The sequence below is a fragment of the Balaenoptera musculus genome, chromosome 4 (genome assembly GCF_009873245.2).
Source record: "Balaenoptera musculus isolate JJ_BM4_2016_0621 chromosome 4, mBalMus1.pri.v3, whole genome shotgun sequence".
Classification (NCBI taxonomy): domain Eukaryota; kingdom Metazoa; phylum Chordata; class Mammalia; order Artiodactyla; family Balaenopteridae; genus Balaenoptera; species Balaenoptera musculus.
Window position 1 is genome coordinate 79631420 of NC_045788.1, and position 21069 is coordinate 79652488.

The 21069-nt window shown below is 44.9% G+C and overlaps 1 protein-coding gene and 1 pseudogene across 5 annotated transcripts in view; both read left to right on the top strand.

Moving 5' to 3' along the window:
* B4GALT4 (beta-1,4-galactosyltransferase 4) overlaps positions 1-21069 on the top strand; it is a 49786-nt gene that overhangs the window by 16221 nt on the left and 12496 nt on the right. For 3 of the 5 annotated variants that reach the window (XR_005019692.1, XR_005019693.1, XR_005019691.1), the window contains exons 4-7: positions 786-973; positions 6686-6808; positions 9149-9253; positions 13030-13783. Coding sequence is in view for 2 of the 5 variants with exons in the window: in XM_036850376.1 (XP_036706271.1) it covers positions 786-973; positions 6686-6808; positions 9149-9253; positions 13030-13162 (549 nt within the window). In the remaining 3 variants the exon portion in view is untranslated. Of the gene's footprint in view, positions 1-785; positions 974-6685; positions 6809-9148; positions 9254-13029; positions 13933-21069 lie in introns of those variants that run through there. The other 2 variants (XM_036850376.1, XM_036850378.1) reach the window with 1 other exon arrangement.
* LOC118894291 lies at positions 9292-13023 on the top strand (annotated as a pseudogene).

Below are 21069 nucleotides of genomic sequence, written 5' to 3' on the forward strand. Positions count from 1 at the left end.
TTACTGGTTTATTTGTGTTCTTTCCTTACCCAGTAAGGAACCTCCTCTGTAAGGCCACTATGAGGATTAGTGTCTGCCATGAAGTTTTAAATCCAGGTTCTCTTACAGTGATTCCACGAGACTTTTAAGTAGCTTAGGTATATGAGCAGTAACCTTCTCTGTTTATAGGTCAGGATTTCTTGATCCTTTCTGGCAAGCTATATTTTTGGGGGAGCTTAGTGTAAATTTGTTACATGGGGTAAGATTGGGATTAGCTAAGAGCTGAATAGTGAAGCAGTGATTCTACTTGGCATGACTGGTATGTAAGAAAGGTTTTGTGGTTTTACATGGAATAAATAAAGGTATGTTTAAAAGTTTTTTAGAGTTATCTTTATTAGTATTTTAAAACTATGTTTTTTTAAAAAATTGTTGTAAAATACCCATAACATAAAATTTACCATTTTAACCATTTTTATTGTAGAGTTCAGTAGAGTTAAGTTTGTTCACATTGTGCAAATAATCTCAACTAATCTTTCATCTTGCAAAACTGAAACTCCAAACCTATTAAACAACAACTCTTCATTTCAAGGTGTTTTTAGTTATGGAATACAAGTATGTATGAAGCGTAAAGAAAAACACAAAGGGCCTGTTATTGTTATTGCATCTACTGTGTCAGATTTTCATGTCATATGTATACTCTTGTGCATTAGCAAGAATAATACCAGCTTCTGCATGTGAACTGAACAGGGGAACAGTGTGAAATCTTGTCTCAGGAGCTTTTCAAGTTTTAATTTCCATATCTATAGGCTGGAAGTAAAAAGTTTAATCGCGCCAAACTCCTGAATGTGGGCTATCTAGAAGCTCTCAAGGATGAAATTTGGGACTGCTTCATATTCCATGATGTGGACCTGGTGCCCGAGAACGATTTGAACCTTTACAAGTGTGAGGATCAGCCCAGGCATCTGGTGGTTGGCAGGAACAGCACTGGGTACAGGTAAGGCGGCTCTGCTCACAGCTGCCTTAGGTCAGAAGCCTGGCCTGTTATCATCAAGGCTGTGCAGACACTGTGTCCAGGGTGTCTGCAGAAAATGAGAAATAGGAAAAATGGTCCATGATATATCACTCAAAGTTCAAAACAGGAATTAGAGAAATTCGATTTTTTTTCTTATTAGGAAAAAATCCTCCAACAGCCTTGGCAGAGGATCACAAGGATAAAATGGGAGAGAGGAGGGGAGGGAAAATAGTCCAGGCTTTGCAAATGGCGGCCAGCCTCGCCTGCAGGGCCCGCCTGGTGGAACTTTTGCAAGGGCTCCCACGCTGAGTAGAACTCAAGTAACTTATCTATCTCTCCGTGCCTTCTGCCTCTAAGAGGCAACAAGAGTGTGCCTCCAGGTCAGCTTTTAGGCCTCTTTTGTGAGACTGTGATGTCTCTTTCCAGACCGAGTCCGGAGGGAGACTGGGAAGGGGCATATCCATCAAGTGGTCTGCTCAGGAGCCAGGCCACCCAGGACAAGTTCCTTTCTCTCAAGGTCACTGTGGGAAGAGCCAGGCACCGTCATTTCTGCTTTCATAGCCCGCCGCCCCATCCCACCCTCTACCACACACACACACAGAGGCATAGCTGCTTTTCAACCTTATTTTGTACCAGTTCCTATTTGAGAACAACTGAGGGGAATTAGTGACCAAGAAAGTTCTCCACAAGGGAAACTATATGTTCACTTATATGTGTGCACACTTACCTGTCAGCCTCCACCAAGCCCTGCCCTTCGTGTGTGCTCACACGTGGGGTGCTTACTGCACTAGGGGCCCTGAGACCGATCTGAATGAGGCCGAGTGCCCCTCCTCACGGCACTCCCTGCTGTGTACCGCTCCGGGGAGACAGGCAGCTGCAGTGCGGCTGTGTCAGCTTTGCACTTCACTTCTGCAAATTCAACTAGGAGCACGTGCTAATGAGAGGGAGAGTACGGGGTGGGGGTGAGGCCGAGGGAGAGAGAGAACTGTAACACTATAAAATAAAATGGGAGATTCCACCAGTGTCTACTCTGGGAAGTGAGCATGAGATGCAAACCCTGAATCTCTTTTTGTGTGTGTGTGAAATATTCTTCTTTTTATTTTTTCTCAGTCATTTAGAAAAGTAAAAACCATCCTTACTTCACAAACCATACAAAAACAGGTGGTAAGCCGGATGAGGCCTGCGGGCTATAATTTGTTGGTCCCTATAATAGCATGTCAACTGGGATGACAGGATCAGATTTGCATTTTCAGCCAGTGAGTCTGGAATTCAAATGTGCATATGAATCATCTGGGGATTCTGTTAAAATGCAGATTCTGTTGTGAGATTCTGTGTATCTAACCAGCTCCCAGGTGATATTTTGGCGGCAAGGTTTGATCTGTGAATCACACCTCGACTACCTCGGCTTTCAAAGATCCCAGGTTGGATCCATCCATGGAAGAGAGCCCGGATTGGAGAGCGAGGGTGAGGATGGAGGGGAGAGCTGTAACATCAGTTAGGAGTCTTTTGGGAGGTTGGCTCAGCAGGCCTTGGTTGCTGGGAGGAAGTGAGAGCTGGGAGAGAGGGAGAAGTTGAAGATGACAAGGTTTTGTTGGTTAGTGCTGCCGTAAGCAGAGATCCCAGTGATCTGTACAAAACTGGGTACAGAATAGTGCTAAAGAAGTTTTTGCAAACCATGAATCTCTTGATGCCTCCCTTGCTCTTGGTTTCCATGCTGCTCTTATTGTGTAGGTTTCTCACTTTGGACTGTTTAAGAGATTTCCAAGAGTAACGCTGACTGCAGGCGATCTTTGCGTCAGGTACAGACTTTAAACCTAGTCCCTGTGTCAAGTGCGGGATATAAACAAATACCTAGAATAAGCCACAATGGGTGAGAGCACACTCTCTTTAAGAAACACCTAGGGAAGGCTTTAAAGCTGTTGTCCAGGAAATGTGGCATCTTCATCTTGTGGAATCAGTGGGAGCTTCCCAGCAGAGTTCCAACATGTGGAAGCAAGAGAGAACGTGGCACAGGTTTTGAGGAAAGGCGGGTAGTTCCTTAGTGCTGGAGAATGAATGTCTGGGATGGTGGAGGGAGGAGACGCTAGAGAGGAGGGTAGGCAGGGGCCAGATTAGGCAGGCGTTGTTCAGTCTGGTAAGGAGTTTGTGGAGTTCCTGTGGAAGGAAGTAGAGTGCTGCTGACACATGGTTACAGCCAGGAGTGACAGGAGAAAGGTCCGTTCAGCTGGCCTTTAGTGTGTGGGATGGAGCAAGGCAGGAGGGGAGAAGGTGAGAGGCAGATGCCCGCTCCTGCCTCCATGCTCCAGGGGCAGTGGGGCCAGAGGGCAGGAGAAGGGTCTGGAAGAGAATCCCGGGACTTTTTCTTTTGGGGAACTTGATCATTATCTGGAGATTTTGCTTTCTGGTCCGTGAGCCACCTCTGCACTGAAGAAAGCAGCATATCATGACCGGGTACCTTGGTATTTTCAGAAGCATGCTAGCCATCTGCTCACTCATTGGTATTAAGATGTCACTCTCTACGACGCAGAATACCTGTACTTCAGACCCTTGACATGGGTGATAACTTCCCATTGCCCAGTCTTTCCAGACATCTGTGGTGAGAAATGACAATCACACAGGATTGTTTTCTCATTTGTTTGTTTTTGGAGTATGGATACACAGGATTGTATCAAGGACAGGCCTTTAGTTGGGATTCTAGATTTTATCTTTGCATTAAGCTGGACCATAAGAAAATGAGCTCTTAGGCATTCCTGCTGGGAACTGATCTTGAGTAAAACTTTGGTGTGATGATCGTGGGTTTTATCAGATGCCACTCACTCTGAAAACAGCCCCTGTACGAATCTTGCTGTTTTAACTTGCTATTGTAATTGGCCAGACGTTTCTTTTATAACTAGAACTCAGGAAGCCTTTGTCTTCCTTGAGTAACTGACAGTTTTCCTAATGTAAACCAGGTGACTGAATGTGTCTCCTCTTTTGATCTGGATGCAAGAAGCTCAGAGTCAAATCCATGACCTTCTTTTAGAAGCTGAAAAGAATCTTATTTGCAGATCAGAGTTCTAGTATATTCCCTATTCTAATCTTCTATCTGATTGAAGTTTTCCTCTCGTCCTGGTTTGTCATTTATGTTTTTCTACTTTATTGTATGTATCATGTAAACTGCCTCATCTTCTGTGGTTTGGGGGAGGTTTGCATAGGTAATGTAGGAGTTGTCTTCCTCCTCCTTACTTACTGCCCTTCCTCCTTTGGACAAAATCCCTCTAGTTGCTGGCAGGTGCAGTTGCAGGTGGCTAAGTGTCTGCCCTCTGCTGGTAACTGTGTGTCCCTGCACCACAGAGCTTAAATCAGCACACTATTCATTGTCACAACTGCCCCATGTGTATGAAGGGAAGCGCAAGAAGTGTTTTCACTTTACACGCATGCAGAGGGAAGAAGTTAAAGTAACTTGTCTCAACTATCTCAGACTCTGATGAAGACAGAAATAAATCTTGTTTATCCCAGTGATTATGGGTCAGTGATAAAGATCTGTACTGGCCTGTGGGAAATTTTATTGCCAAGAATTCCTTTGGTACCTGCCTGCTTTCTACAAGGACTTTACTGTTATTTAATGACTCCATTTTCCCCACCCTTGGGCCTTACAGTCCTTTAAAAATAAGTAAAACTATTTCAGGGCCGATCAACTATTTATGCTTTTCTAGATAAGAAGAAAAACCAGAAGGAAAGATCAATAAACATGCAGGTATTTGGCACCTAAGAGGCAGCTGAGAAACTGATAATTCTTTAACCTTTCTTTCCAACTGGTCTCCTCCTGCACCTCCCACTGCAGCTAAACTGGTCTCTCGGTGCTCCTCACACAGCCTGCACTTTTCTCCCTCTGTGCCTTCCGTCATGGAGTTCTGATCACCAGGAGTTCCCCCAGTTTTCTACCTGTCTGAATCCTCCCAGGCCCACCTGCCCTGACGTGTGGCATCTCCTTCCTCAGAACCCTGATAATGTTCACTTCTCTTGGACTATCAACTGTGTGTGAGGGCAGGGCCCACTTATTCTAGCGTTTAGCCAGCTGCTTTGCACACAGTGGATAGTCGTTACTTAATAGGTCACTACCAAGTCATCAGTGCCGGTTCCCTCCTGGTGACCCCTTTTCGGTGCGTGGCAGGTTATGCCTGGGCAGTGGTTCCACTCAGTGTTCTGATGAAGCTGCTACTTTTCAGGTAGTTTAGGAACCCCTTCCCAGCCAAACAGAGTCCAGTAACTATGGCAACAAGTCACTGCAGTCAATGTCTTGGTCAGTAATAGCTGCCTTCTGAGCACTTTGTTCTTTTTGTTTGTTTTAGGTTGTTATTTTCCAGAATTTTAGATTGGGGTTATATAAGTAAATCTATTTCCATTGTGGGTTAAGCAGGGTCCTCCCCATCTGTACTCAGAACATAGAAACAAACAGCTGAGCTACAAATTAACTTTTGGGACTCCACCTATTAGATGGCAAGTGTCTACGTGATTATTGATCTTTCCTTATGGTTTTTCTTCTTATCTAGAAAAGCAGACATATTTTATTGGTCCTGGAATACTTTGAACTGACATTAATTAAAGTTAGAAATCCTCCATATATATTCACATCCTCTTATTCAGTAACATCCAAGTTATTAAGCTGCCTTCATTTGCATTTCTGAATTGTTACAGTGTTCTATTCAAGGGGACATCTTTATTTCTCAGATTTGTTAATTTGTCTACCAATAATCCGTGAGTCCTAAATGAGTGGGAAGCGCTCTCTGACAGGGACCTCTTGACCTCTTTTCTTTCCCCTTTTCCTTGTTGGTATCCCCACAGCTCCACCCTTTTTACTCTCCTCTTTTCACGTACTACATTGTCTTCGGGCAGCTTTCCCTACCCTTGTGCCTTCAGGCACCACCTCTTGACAGCTTATTTCCAAAGCTGTAGCCACTCCTCTGTATTGAACTTGGACCTTGTATCCTTTTTCCCACTGGCAAAAGCCCCAAGGGTACCTCATATTCAGTTTATCCAAACCATAATTTGTCTTCTTCTCAAAACCTAATTATCAGTTTCTATACCCTGTTTTTGTGAGAGGCACTGTCATCTACCCAGTTGCCCAAGCTGGAAACCTCAGGGTTATTAAGGTATGTTGGGTTCTCCAGGAAACAGACTCTGAGACGGAGATTTGTATGCATATAAGTGGATGTCTGCATACAAAGTGTGTACAGGAGCTCTCTCCTGCTCTCCACCCCACTCCCTAAAAAAAAGTAAAAGTAAAAAGCCACTCGTTCACGCCGAACCTGGATGCAGCCTCAGAATGCTCTTAACCCAGAGCCCTTGGCAGCCACAACTATTCATTGGGTTGGCACATGAGATGAAATCTATCACCCAGATCTGATGTTATAGTGCACATTTACAGGTACCTCTGTAGACCTCTGCACACAAACACCAACAATAAAAGGTGGGTGGCACCTTGCTTAGTGAGCAGACGTGAGAGCTTGTGTAGACAGAGGACAGAAGGGCAGACAAGGAAGGCCAAGAACGTGGGAGCTGGCTGTCAAGCAGGAGTGGATGGGTGAAAGTTCACGGTCTTCACAGTGTTCCTAGAACGCCCGCCCTGCAGTCCGAGACTTCTGAAGCACCTGTGGAGAGCAAAAGGACTTTGCACTAACATTCTTACCATTTCTCTCCTCTCTTTCGCTCCAGGTTACGTTACAGTGGGTATTTTGGGGGTGTTACTGCCCTAAGCCGAGAGCAGTTTTTCAAGGTGAATGGATTCTCTAACAACTACTGGGGATGGGGAGGCGAAGACGATGACCTCAGACTCAGGTGAACAACAGAGACAGGTCCCCTCCGCGGGGCTCTGCTAGCAGTGGTTGTGTACGGTTCCTGTGGATGCCAGGCCAGCAGCTCATGAGGCTCCGACTTGGGCTTGAAGGGTGGCAGGGCGTGGGGGGTGAGCAAGGCGGCCCAAATCGCTCTTTGCCACCGGCAGTTCAGAAATGATGGAGGGTGGTCTAGTCCTGGCTAATGGGTGTCCGGGGTCCGGGAGTGTTGATGGAGGTCTCCGTGGACTTGTCAGCAGGTATTACCTACTGAGATAAGAGTCTCACCCGTGAATGGCAAGTCCCAGACCAGAGCGTCTGCAGAACTGCCACCTGAGGAAAGTGGCCAGAGGCCTGTTCTAAGCCTCTGCTTTCTCTCAGACCCCAGGCGACCCTGGTAGTTCCCAGTGTGCAGAGCAGGGAGTGCCAGCAGCCTGTGAGGAGTTGCACGCCCCGAAGCAGGCCAAGATGTCCTCTCCTTATACACGAGCCAGCCCCGCACTCCGTGGGAGCAGCTGCTGGCCTGACTCCCTGGCCTGACTCGGAGCTGCTCGCCCCGAAGCAGGCCAAGATGTCCTCTCCTTATACACGAGCCAGCCCCGCACTCCGTGGGAGCAGCTGCTGGCCTGACTCCCTGGCCTGACTCGGAGCTGCTCGCCCCGAAGCAGGCCAAGATGTCCTCTCCTTATACACGAGCCAGCCCCGCACTCCGTGGGAGCAGCTGCTGGCCTGACTCCCTGGCCTGACTCGGAGCTGCTCGCCCCGAAGCAGGCCAAGATGTCCTCTCCTTATACACGAGCCAGCCCCGCACTCCGTGGGAGCAGCTGCTGGCCTGACTCCCTGGCCTGACTCGGAGCTGCTCGCCCCGAAGCAGGCCAAGATGTCCTCTCCTTATACACGAGCCAGCCCCGCACTCCGTGGGAGCAGCTGCTGGCCTGACTCCCTGGCCTGACTCGGAGCTGCTGGCATGACCCTCAGGTTCTCTTGGGCTCTTTTCTGCTCTGGGGGATTCAAAGGGGATATACCTGGTCTCCCCTCTCAGCCCCCTTCCCTGAACTTGGGTTTCATGGCCAGATAGTTATGGGTATCCCTAACTCCCAGAAATAAGTAATTATTCAATAGCCTGGGGCCAGTATCTTCATACTTGTAACAACAGGGTCTTTCTATTAGGAGACCCCCTTTCCTCCTGTTGTTGCCTCTTAGAAAGAAAATTTCTCAGCTGGCGTCCTGAATTAATAGATGTGTGGCTGCCAGATGTTTTCCATTGCTTTTCCATTGCTTCAGCATGAAGAAGCCGGGCTCCATGCTGGTCTCGTTCCCAGGTCTAGGCTGAGAGTCTCTGGAATGTTTCTGGCAGGAGGGAACGGATCTCCCTGACCAAAGGCTGCATAGAAATGGCCGTAGTGATGGGCAGCGGCACTTCATGGCCCAGCCCATCAGCAGCCTGTGTGGCCGTGTCTTATGAAGTGGACAGAGGGTACCTGCTAGATTTCAGGGCAGGAATAGCAAGGGCTCGGAGTCAACCGTATCCATCATGTTCCCCAAATCCATTTCACTGCCCAGATGGGACGGTTAGTAGAATTTTACACTGATGATGTATCTTCACTCTCTTTTTTCCTGTTGCTCCTCGGTTTCAAGGTAAAGGGGAGCCCCAAGTTTTGCTTTCATTTGATAAGAACGTCATGGCCTCCAGAGTGGTTCTTGACTAACGCTATGGATAAACCAACTGATTTGAGCATAAACATTTGCTGAAATTTCTTTACTAAATACTTATTTACTCACCTGTGCAACAGGCACCACCCTCTTTCTGCTTATATAGTACATTACAGTTTGCAAAGAATGTTCCATGTGGGCAGTCTCATTTGAGCCTGTCAGATCAACTCTAACACCATTGCCATTTTACGGTTCAGGAAACCCAGGCCTGGAATAATGAATTGACTTACCAAGGTTGTAAATAACAGAGTCTAGATTTGAACCTAGGTTTGTGACATTTAACAGTCATGACTTTCCCTGTTAAAAGAAGGAAACACTTAAGTAAATTAGGGATCCTAAGAGACTTGATTTTTTAAAGATGTATTTTCTCAGTTGTTTCTGGAAAATGACAAAGTATAAATTGACACATCTTCTTTGTACCTCAGTAGTAAATGTTAAGGGTGATTCTTCTATGGACTTACTGCCTAAGGCCCAACATAAGAAAATTCTTTTTTTTTTTTTAATACCTAAATAATCAAGATATGTGTATGTGCACATATATGTAAATTTTTGCAAATGATTCTTTTTTAAGTGCCTAGTGGTAGATAATTGGGATAGAATTTTTTTTTAAACACCTCTGCTATTTTTCCAGGGTTGAGCTTCATAGAATGAAAATAACCCGGCCACTGCCTGAAGTGGGTAAATATACTATGATCTTCCACAAGAGAGACCAAGGCAATGAGGTGAATGTAGAACGGTAAGTCCTGGATCCACGTGCCTGGCAGGCTACCTGCGTAGTCTCTTCTGTCAGCAGTCCTATGCCAGATTTGATCAGATAAGCCAGTTTATTTTGTTCAAAGCTTTTTATTGAGGTAATTTTCGGACAGACCCAAAAGCAGAGGGAACAGTCCATTGAATTCACATGTACACATACCACATTCCCAGTTTCAACAGTTATCAACTCATGGCTTCTCTTCTTCTCCCACTTTCTTCTCCTCCCCCACTGGATTCTTTAGAAGCAAATGAGATATCGCAGCATTTCCTGTGTAAATATTTCAATAGTATCCTTAAAAGAAGTCTTAAAAAACGAACTGCAGAGGTGCTGCGTGGAGACCCTCTGCACCCCTGCGAACACGGCGCTGCGGGCCGTGCGGAGCGTGTGGGCCATCTCTGTGCCCAGCGCGCCCTGCCCGCCGCGGCCCTGGGGACTGCGGGCAGGCGCCGTCCGGGCGCTGCGCACCAGACCCGCTCTGCTGTCGGGTCCTAAATTCACAGACAAACGTGAATGGGTAACAACAGAAAACGGTGTTGGAACAGTGGGGATCAGCAATTTTGCGCAGGAAGCTTTGGGAGATGTTGTTTACTGTAGCCTGCCTGAAGTTGGGACAAAATTGAACAAACGAGGAATTTGGTGCTTTGGAAAGTGGGAAAGCTGCTAGTGAACTCTATTCTCCTCTATCAGGAGAAGTAACTAAAACTAATGAAGCTCTAGCAGAAAATCCAGGACTTGTCAACAAATCTTGTTATGAAGATGGTTGGCTGATCAAGATGACACTCAGTAACCCTTCAGAACTAGATGAACTAATGAGTGAAGAAGCATATGAGAAATACATAAAATCTATTGAGTGAAAATGGAACCCCTAAATAAACTAGTTTGACACAACTTAATCTAGCATAGTTGTCTTAAATTAGTGGTGGATAGATTTTTAAAAAGCAACTTTTAGCAAAAGAAACTAGTTGCAACGATGTTGCCTGAAGAAAATACCCGGTAACTTCCTAATGACTTCAGATAAACACTATGCATCTTTTTCACAACACCCGATGATTTTTAGGCTAGTCTCCAGTTATAATATTCAGAATTCCTGAAATTATTTGTGGTAAAACTAGTTATGAAAATTATGTAATTCAAGGATAACATTGTTATCTTAACCTTATATAATATTGTAACTTGCTTACAGCCATCCCTGGATTTGGGTCAAAATACTCAATGAACTTCCCACTGGAAATAAATGTCAGTGGAGAAAAGTTTGTTAGTTGTATAGTGTCCAATGAAGAACATTACTCTCTTAATTTTGCAACATACTGTGTTTACTGGTGCTATTTTTATACAGTGAAGCAACAGCCTTACAGGAAAATAAGAAACAGTTTACTAATAAAATATTCAACTTCCTAATTAAAAAAAAAAAAAACTGCAATACCATTATCATACCTAAAATAAAATTATCAATACATCCTTAGTGTCATCAAATGTCCAGACAGTGTTCAGATTTCCCTGATTATCTCATAAATGCTTTAATAAATTTTTTTAAACAGTTGGTTTATTCAGATCAGGATTGTAGACAAGGTCCACACATTGCATTTGAATGATTTCTCTGAAATCACTTTTAATCTGTAGGTTCCCCCTTCCCTCCTTTTTTTTCCCCCTTGTAATTTATTTGTTGAACAAACCAGGTCATTTGTCTGATGGAATTTCCTACATTGTGGGTGTTGCCAGTCACATCCCTGTGCTATAACTTAATTTGTGCCTCTGCATTTCCTTATAAGCTAGGTCTTCGATCTGGAGGCTTAAACAGATTCCGGTACTATTTGGGGGCAAGAACACTTCCGCTATAGTGCCATGTATCTCCTTTTGTATCCCAACAAGGGGGCATGATGTCTGGTCATGTTTTGGTGATGTCAGGATTGATCTGTGGGTTCACGTGTTGTCGGCCTCATACAGTCATTGTGAGGGTCCCCATCAGTCTTCACCTAATTATTTTAGCAGCCATCGGTGATCATTGCCTAAATTTATTATTCAGTTAGGGATTGCAAAATTATGATGTTCTGTCAATCCTTCTGCATTTATTAGATAGATTTTTCTACAAAGAATGATGTGCCTTCTTCAGCTGTCTGAGTACCCTGGGGTACGGTTCGTATAGAAAAGGCAGGATAAAGGGAAAGAATCAGCATTGATTTTTTATTTCAAAATGATGAGTTGATGCTTCCTACATCCTTCTGGATGTAGTTAATATTCTTTTCGATGCTCAGATTGTCTTTGGCAAATGTTATCTTTTTCCAGCGGGCTCCCGAATCCTTTGACCTAACTGCAGTCCTTTTGCGAGCTTTTTTCCCTTTGCTCTGGTGTGATGAGCTCATCTTGTGCTCCTGCCCCAGGAATTAACCCTTTCACTGAGAAATCCTGGAAGATAAACCAATTCTTTTGGGGGCTATGTCTGAAAAAATCTACATTTCTTTGTTCTGGTGGTTTTTTTTTTTTTCCCTAATGTTTGAAACTGTATTAAAGGCCTTTAGCCTTTTTGCTAGAGTCTACATTTTAAAACAATATTAAAAGACTTTTAGCCCTTTTGTTAGAATCTACCACTTTAACAAAGCAGCTATTTCTGTTTTCCATGTGTCTTTTGAGCCTTTGCCCATAGGTGTGCATTTTTCTCTCTAAATTAAAATAATAATAATTAATGAATAGATACAAAAGAATACTTACCAACTGTATGAAGAATCTGAAGATTCTTGATACCATGACCACTGGTCGTGTCCTCTAGCCAATTTATGCCCTTTACCTGTGTGGCCCTTCCTTATCCCATATCTTCCCCCCACCCCAAGAGGAAATACTTTCCTGAATTTTGATGATAATTAAAATTATTTTTGCTGTTTCTGGTTTTCTTATTTTCCCATGCGTTTGTATCCATATACAAAAGATTGTTTAGTTTTGCATGTTTTTCAATTTTATATAAATGAAATCATGCTGTATTATTTTTCTCTGACTTTATTTAGCTCAACTTTATGCTTCTAGTCTCCATCCACATTGTTACTGTGACCGAAATGCGTACTTTTCACTGCTCAGCTCCTAGAGACCGATTCAGTTCAACACCACCCCTCTCCCTGCATCCTCGGGCTCCAGCCACACAATTACTTCCTCTTCTTCAAACACATCCTGCTCTTTGACATGTCTCTGTGTCTTGCAGAGGGTGGTCTCTTTTCCTGGGTGTCCCTTCCCTCATCTTCTCTGCTGTGAATTTCTTCTCTTTCAAACCTTGTTCAAATTTACCTTCTCTATGACCCCTCATAGTCCCTCATGAAGTTAGGTGTCACTTCATTCAGCCTCCTCTGCATACAGTTTAACTTTATTTGAAGTTCCTATGAGTCTCTTATGAGTACCCACCCTGCCTGCAGACACAAAGTTCTCCCAGCAACATTGGAGGATTCATAGGTCCCCTGAAGCTTATCCAAGGACCTGTCAGCAGTGGATGAGATGTATCATTGTACATCCTTTTGTCCTGTAGACCGGGGGCTCACTGCGTGAAGGACTCTTCTGATCATTGGTCCTCAGGGTCTTCCATGGGGTTTGCCATGTGAACACATGGCTGTCGTTAGTGTCTGTTACCTTAGATGGGGGAAAATAAACTTCTTTTGCAGCAGGAAACCCAACAAGTGCAATAATTTACAAAGATGCGTTGGCCAAACTTTGTGACAAGGCAAAAAGCAGTGGAAATAGACGTTAAATTCTTATCTTTCACATTTGTTCTTTATCTTTAGGATGAAGCTCTTACATCAGGTGTCACGTGTCTGGAGAACAGATGGGTTGAGCAGTTGTGATTATAAATTACTCTCTGTGGATTACAATCCTTTATATGTCAACATCACAGTGGATTTCTGGTCTGGCCCGTGACCCTGGCTCTTCTGGTGACATTTGGAGGAACTGAATATTTGATTGCAATAATTTTGGCCTAGAGACTTCCCCTAGTAGCACACATTAAGAACTTGTTGCAGCCAATTGTTGAGCTGATTCTCCCTCTTTCGTATTTTCTTAGCAGAACTCCTGGTGATATGGAATGTAAAACAATTGTTTTGATCATGAGGGTTAAATATTGTAATGTAGATGCTTGAAGGACTAAGTATAAAAGGACGACTCAGAAGATACCATGAAGGCTATTTGAGAACTCTGATTGAAGAAGGTTTATTTAAGTTTGAAGTGACACATATTTTCTGGGATAAAAAATGCCACAGGAGATAAGATTGCTGAATGTCCCAGAGAACCAGGATTGTTCTTGTCCAAGCAGGAAAGGGTTGAAGATATATTTCTGTTACTCATTTATCCTGCATGGTCATCTGGGAAGAGGCAGCTCCCAGGTGAGAAGAAGGCCGAAGAAGAGGGGAGAAAGGTGAAGAATGAAGATGCCATGAACTTGGGACCAAAGAGGTGGCAGAAGGACCGCATCAGGTGGAGAGCAGCTGCGGTGGTTGTACTGTTGCTATGGCTGCTGCCCTGCGGCAGGTGTCACCTGCCCAGGTACGCCTTCCAGTAACATTTTATCTACTAGTTTTCAGAACATTTTTGTAAAATGATTTTGTACGTATAGGATATGAAGTAGCAGTTTACAAATTACATATTAACTAATAATACATCAGAAGTACCTCTGTAGTAAAATATGAAAATGCTTTGGGTGTTCAATCTTGTTTTTTACTGTTGTTTTGTTACCAAACCAAACTTGGGTCCGTTTGCCCACATGCAGTGAAGCCAATCTACTGACACTGGGTTGTGGTGAAGGAAAGCACAGCGTTTACTGCAGGCGCCAAGCAAGGAGTCCAGGCAGCTAGTGCTTAAAAGCCCAAACTCCCTGAAGGCTTTCAGGGAAAGGTTTTTAAAGACAGGGTGAAGGAGGGGTTGTGGGATGTGTGATCAGCTCACGGACAGTCTTCTGATTGGCTGGTGGTGATGTAATCAGGAGTCAACGTCAACAACCTTCTGGTTCCAACTGGTCTGGGGTCTATGTGCTTGTGGGCAGCGTACAGTTAACTTCTTCCACCTGATGGGGGTTTCAGTATCTGCCAAACAGCTCAAAGGATATGGCTCAGAATATTATCTATAGCCCTTGAGAAGGAACTAAAGGTCCTTGACTTTGTCTAATGGCTAAACTATTATTATTTTGTCTTGTTTGACTGTTTTCCTTTCTTTCTGCATTTTCTCACTTCTCCGATTAAATTTACTCTTTGGAACTCAGGGAAGGCCTAGGAGGCTAAAGTTTCTCTACAGACAAGACATGGGGGAGGACATGGGGATGGGTCTTTTCCAGGAAGGCCCCGTAGGGTCCTGCTCAGTTCTAGCTTCCAGATGTATTCATGTCAGTAATCCTACGGCTTAAAAACAAAACAGATGAGACTAAGCCTTCCCCCTCTCTCCCGCCTTCATCCTTCTGTTGTTCCATCCTGTTCTTCCGTGCACAGCCTCCTTGTGAGGCAGCTCCAGGCCTGTGGCAGGTGCCTCTGAGTCTCAGCTCCTGGGCCGTGTTGTGTTTTTGTTCTCTTCATCCTCCTGTGCTTGTGATCAGTAATGGGCGCAGCAGGGCTGCCTCAGGGGCACACCTGGTTGGTGAGAGGATAGGAAGGGGTGGAGCCAGGGCTCCTGAGGCCTTTGATTTGGAAGGAAGGCGGGGCCATGGCACTGATTTGGTACTGCTGAGCTTCCTGGGAGAGGGGCGGGAAATGTGGGAGGATAATCTAAGGAAGGTAATCGGAGATGGATACTGGCTCAGAACAGAAATAAGAATATTTTGTTCACCTAAGGGAATGGATACAAATAATGTAGATGTGGATGTTTTTGAGCATGTATTATGCAACTGTGCCCCAGGGTTTCTCAATCCATCATTATTACATGACACTTAATTTTTAAAATTCAACATGAGTGCGTGCCAGCCAGTTAGTGTAAATAATATCCTTCCCAAACAGCGAGAGGGAGGGAATAGCAGGATTTGGGGCTTCCAAAAAGACAGCAGTCACCACCCAAGTGGGGAAGGAGAAGAAAGGAAAATGCATTTTGTGGACGTGACAGATTTACCTAGGGCTGGCCTGGTTTACCTTTAACCCAGTAGGGACAAGTAAATGCTGTGTTTTTTCTTTATTTAGAAAAGAAATAATAATGGTTTTCTTATTTTTCCCCCACCCTCTTGTCTCCTCTGCAGAATCTTCCTCTAGCTTTCCATCCCGATTTTTTAATTGAGGTATAATTGATTTACAATATTGTGTTAATTTCAGGTGTACAGCATAGTGAGTCAGGGTTTTTTTGCAGATTATGTTCATTATAGGTTATTACAAGATATTGGGTATAATTCCCTATGCTATACCGTACATCTTTGTTATTTATCTATTTTATGTATAGTAGTTTGTATCGGTTAACGATCCCACTTTTCTTAATTATAATCTAATGCAGACTGAGCTATTGTAATTGCCAACAGCCTATGCCAGGGGCCTCCAATTTGGAGGCTGTGGGTCCCTGGTCATGGCTGGGGAGGGTAAAGGAAGAGAATAGTGTGTGCAAGGAATTTCAGGATCCATACTGAGAACAATTTCTCATTCAATGGAAACAAAATACAATTAGTACCATGTGGGAACTCCCTATGTATTTTCAGCTCTTAACAAGGCATCTGCATTTTTTTTAAAGGTTCGAAACCACTGTCCTATACCTATTGATATTCTTCAGGTAATTCTTTCAACCAAGATGAAGTACAAGTCATTTAAATGACTCACTGTGAAACTTCCTGAGGTGGAAGATAGTTTTTTTTTTTTTTTTTTTTTTTTTTTGAAGATAGTTTTTTGAGACCTTAATTTTCCCTCTAGTTTTTTAAGACCTTAATTTTCCCTCTCTGCCACTGTACCTGCAACGGGAATCGAAGCCCATGACCGGCAGGAGGCATACGGCTGCCTGCTTGCTCTGCTGGGCAGTTTGGCCTCAGAGGAACCGAGCTTTCCCAATTTCCCGCCCTGTGTGTCTCTTGCTGTTATTTGCCACAAAGAGGCCAAGCTTTCTGAGTTTTGTAGATAAGCCTACTACACTTGCTGAGGATTATATGGGTGCAGGTCTGTTTGAACACCACAAATACTTAACATAAGGAGTGTACTACTTTAAAAGTTGTTATTGCTTTTTCTCACTTATAGTACCACTCCTTTTTATAGTGCTTTATGGTTTATGACATTTTTATACACACTTTATTGATTAGAGTTAAGTAGGGTAGAAGAGGAAGTGGAGGTTCCATTACACCATATTGTCTCCATCTGGGCTTTTCTCATTCTTTTTTTTTTTTTTTGGCCGTACTATGCGGCTTGTGGGATCTCAGTTCCCCAGCCAGGGATTGAACCCTGGCTCCAGCAGTGAGAACGCCGAGTCCTAACCACTGGACCACCAGGGAATTCCCTGGGCTTCTCACATTCTTTAAGGAAGGTTTCCTGACTCTACATCCCTGTCCTAGCTCCTAGAGAAGTTTGGTACCTTCTGGACTTGAAAGTGCATTCCATTCTAGGAACTTCCCTGGTGGTGCAGTGGTTAAGAATCCGCCTGCCAATGTAGGCGACACGGGTTTGATCCCTGGTCTGGGAAGATCCCACATGCCGTGGAGCAACTAAGCCCGTGCGCTACAGCTACTGAGCCTGCAGTCTAGAGCCTGCATGCCACAAGTACTGAAGCCCGTATGCCTAGAGCCCGTGCTCTGCAACAAGAGAAGCCACCGCAGTGAGACGCCTGCACACCGCACCAAAGAGTAGCCCCCGCTCACCGCAACTAGAGAAAGCCCATACACAGCAACCCAATGCAGCCAAAAATAAATAAATTAATTAAAAAAAAAAAAAAGGGCATTCCATTCTCATCTAGTCTCTAAACATTTTTCCAGACTCCCTCCCTGGTTTTTCTGCCCTTTGCCCCCTCACTTCCACTCAAGCCCCTGGGGGTTTCCTGGGGCCCCAACTGCTCTGTGAATGGACTCTTGGGAGAGAGGAAAGACATTTTCTGCTGGACTAAAAACCTCCACTTTCCCCAAGTCCTATACATATATAGTCTCTCTCAAAAGCCATTAGTATATCCCACAAAATGGAGCATATTCAGGAACATTTCATAAGTTCTTTTTTGCCCATCACTTTCCAAAAGAGTTTTTTAAGTCTATTCCTTAGTACTTTAAATGTTTAAGCTATTGCCACCTTCATTAGTTTTAAGTCCACTGAAGACCATCTTATACTTGCTGAGAGGGCCAGACCAGTCTCTCAAAGATATTCACAGAGGAGGGTGTGTGATGTGTGTGTGTGTGTGTGTTTGTGTGTGTGAGATCTGGGGCCTTGGTGGAGAGGTTGGTGAAGGGTGACGCACACTAATTGAATGCTTGCTCTGTATTTCAATTTTCCTTGGTTTTTAAATTTTAACTTTCCAATATTCCTATAGGTGTGTATGTAGTACTGCAAAGAAAAAACAGATTCAAGTTAAGTAACTTCCCGAAGTTAGTAAGAGGAAGAGATAAGATTTGAACCCAAGTCTCTTGGCTCCAGTGTCTTGTTTTTTCCCCCCAGAATATCACATTGCCAGGAGATTATGAGATTTCTTTGTGAAGGCAATAAGGGCAGAGATCTCATTTGTAGCTAGGATTCTGGAAATAATGTACAGAACTTGAGATATATCCATTAAAATGCCTTATCTTGATACCCTAGTACGTTCTTCCACTATTGAATAAGAGTTTTGCTATTACTCACAACTATTGTTTGAGGGCCAGTGAATTTGGACCAGTATATTTGGTCATTAAGCTTGTTGCAGTAAATTGAAGTAACATGATATTAGTTGGCATGTTCCCAGGGAATACAAGCCAAGCAGAGATCTTCAGACCAGATTTATGGTATAACTTCCTGTTGGTATTTCTTACAGGCTGTTAGCTGTTCTAATGCATTCTTTACATATCTTACGGAATCCTCCCAGTGAGATCTGTCTCCCTGAAGCAGGTTCCAAGAGGCTGACTTGTCAAAGTCATGCAGAGCTGGGATTTGGAGCCAGGTTTTTGACTCCAAAGCTCATGTGCTTAACAGCTTGATGGTATCGAATAAAACAACAAATACACAAAGAGAGGCAATAAGGGTGGGCAGAGTTGTTTGGATATTGTCTATCCCCTTCAACCAAAGATACCGGGGGACACGCTGGCAGATACGTGAGTCAGATTCTGACTCATTGCAAAAGCTCTTGAGAACACACCATGGGGAAGCTCGAGGTGTCTCAGGGAAAGGAAGTCAGACAAAGTCTATGAGAGCGTTTGGGTTTGGGGTGGGTCATTTGGGGAGGTTCTAAGCCAGCAGGTTGTGTTCTGTATTGGACGTTGTCAGAAAGCAAAGACAGTTCTGATTTACCCACAGGGAGGGACTAGAGGAAGAATAGAGCTGTAATTGTGAGCACGTAGCAGTCACTTATTTTAGCAAAAAAAAGGGTGTGTTTGGTATTTTGACGGTGGCACGGTGACCTTGTTTTTGTGCTTGGACAGAATTATGAAGTGGCCTCGCTTTGCCTCATTTTATGTGACCTTATCTGAGGCTGGTATTCTGTGAATTGTTTACGTCTGGCAGGAGAATAGCATGGCTTAGTTGTGAGTGCCAGGCTAGCTTCTGGATGTCAGGGGCTGCTCTTTTTTCAAGAGGAACTCAGGGTGGAGGCCACTAGAAAGTAGGGCATGATGGCACCATTTAACTCCAGGATTTGGCTGTTTGTCTTTTTCAAAGGAGGTGTGTGTGTGTGTGTGTGTGTGTGTGTTTTGGGAGTTGATTGGGGGTGAGGGGGAGGGTGGGTTAGAGAAGGGTCTGGGAACTATACATTTCTCAGCAATGCGCCTTTTCCCAAGATGTTTTCGGATTCCCTCATTGGATGTGGCCATTCAAGCCTTGTGATAAAAATGTCACATGTGAAAGCAAACTCAATAGCTTACAACTAGTCTCCTCTGGGTTTCTTCTTTGATTCAGTCTCACATGTAGGAGATGATAAGGATCTGCGTGAGGTGAAACGGGAAAGGGAAATGACACAGGACGAAGGAGGTTGTTCATTCTATAGAAATGAGAAAGCAGCTTAGTTTCCAGTTCCTCAACCACAGCCCGGCTTGTCAGTCACGTGGATGGGGGTGGGGGTTTTAGAGGAGATGCGATTTTCAAACTCGCGTGACTGTTACTATTCCTTCTTTCCTTCATGGGTAGTCAGAAACTACCTGGTCTGCTGCTTCGAATGGGAGCAGTCCCTGTTTATTACAGCTGATGTGGGGAAAAAGTTATAGGGCCAAAAAACATGAGCAGAGGGCTTCCTAACGCTCAGGGTGAACAGCCTGCCAGGAACCTGAGTAACAATCTGGGGAGGAAAAAGTCAGCCGAGGAGCGTGGTGACCCGTCTGGTATTGCAATCAGGTAAAACCTACCCCAGAGTCAGCCTGACCCAGTTTTCCGTGTCAGGTGGTAATTGTTCTTTGCCCACCTGATAAGCAGGCCTGTTGCAGAATTGGGAGATTTCTCGAGATGGTTTTTTCTGGGTGTGTCTCACCCGCTGGCCTGGTGGGGCTGGTGAGGGCCTCACCCTAAACAGTGTGGCTTGGGTCTCGCTGTGAGCCCCACTTCTGTCCCAGAAGCCAGATGGAAGAGGGACAAGGCTGGGCTTCCAGGGAAGGTGGAGAGGATGGAAGCAGAAACTGGGCAGAGCAGGAGCTGCCCTGAGATTAAACTGAAGACCCCCGTAGCAGGAAGTGCAGGAGTCCTGAACGGCTGGACCCTCTGTAGGGAAGTCCTCAGGCCCGGGTCTGTCTCAGCTGAAAGGTGTGTCCTCCCCAACTGCTGGGGGCTGGACATAGTGAGTACCTGGGTTCAGGGTCTTATTTTGTAGGAAGCTAGCTGGAGAGGGGGCGGACGGTAATGACCAATAGTTCGTGGTAGAGAAGGCAGGTGGTAAGATTTAACGAGCAGCAGGTGGGCCATCTTCCTCCACAATAGCTTGTTCCTGCTCCTACTGTTGCACTGGATTCCGCCAACTGAGATCAATTTCAGTTATTAAGGAAAAATCTGCAGAGAAGATTAAGAGAGTGGGGACTAGCTGTCCCTCACCCTTTAGTATGAATTAGCTTGCAAAAAGGCTTTCCCTTCACCTAGCTGAGATCAAGTCACAAGGAGAATGGAATCTTGTAGGGAGAGAGAATTTTGAAGCTCCGAAGCCTTGGAGGGGGAAGGCAGGAGTGGGTCTGGGACAGGATTTGCTCAGGCATGAGGGCACTGGAAAATCCAGTTGGCAGCAGAAGAAAAAGGCACCAGAACACATGAGAGAGGATGGACAGAGAGAAGGGAGAGAGGTGCTTAAAGCTTTGCCCAGAGTAAGCTCTTTCCTTCTCCTCCTCTCTTGAAAAAGACCACAGAGAGAACCTTCTCAGCCAAGTGCAGGTGTCATTTATCTCGACACCCCAAGCCCTGTCCTGGAGAGGCAAGCGAGGCAGGGGAGAGGCAAGCTGGTGGTGTGTCAGAGCAGGAGCCTTTGGCTCCCTGTCCTGGGAATCAGGGATCCGGCTGCTGCCCCCAGCTTTACCGCCCAGCTTTACTGCTTTACCAGGCTAAAGCGCCCTCCCCTTCCTTGTCCCTCCCTGCCCCGGGGCTCAGACTGAGGCACAGGAACCTGGGTCGAGGCCTGGGAGTGGGCTACTCCATGTGACTGAGTCGGCTGTGAGTGGGACCCTGAAGTGACAGGTACATTTCCTTCATAGGGGACACAGTTGAGCAGTTGGAGTCAGAGATGCAGGGGGAAAGGATTTGAGGAGCAGC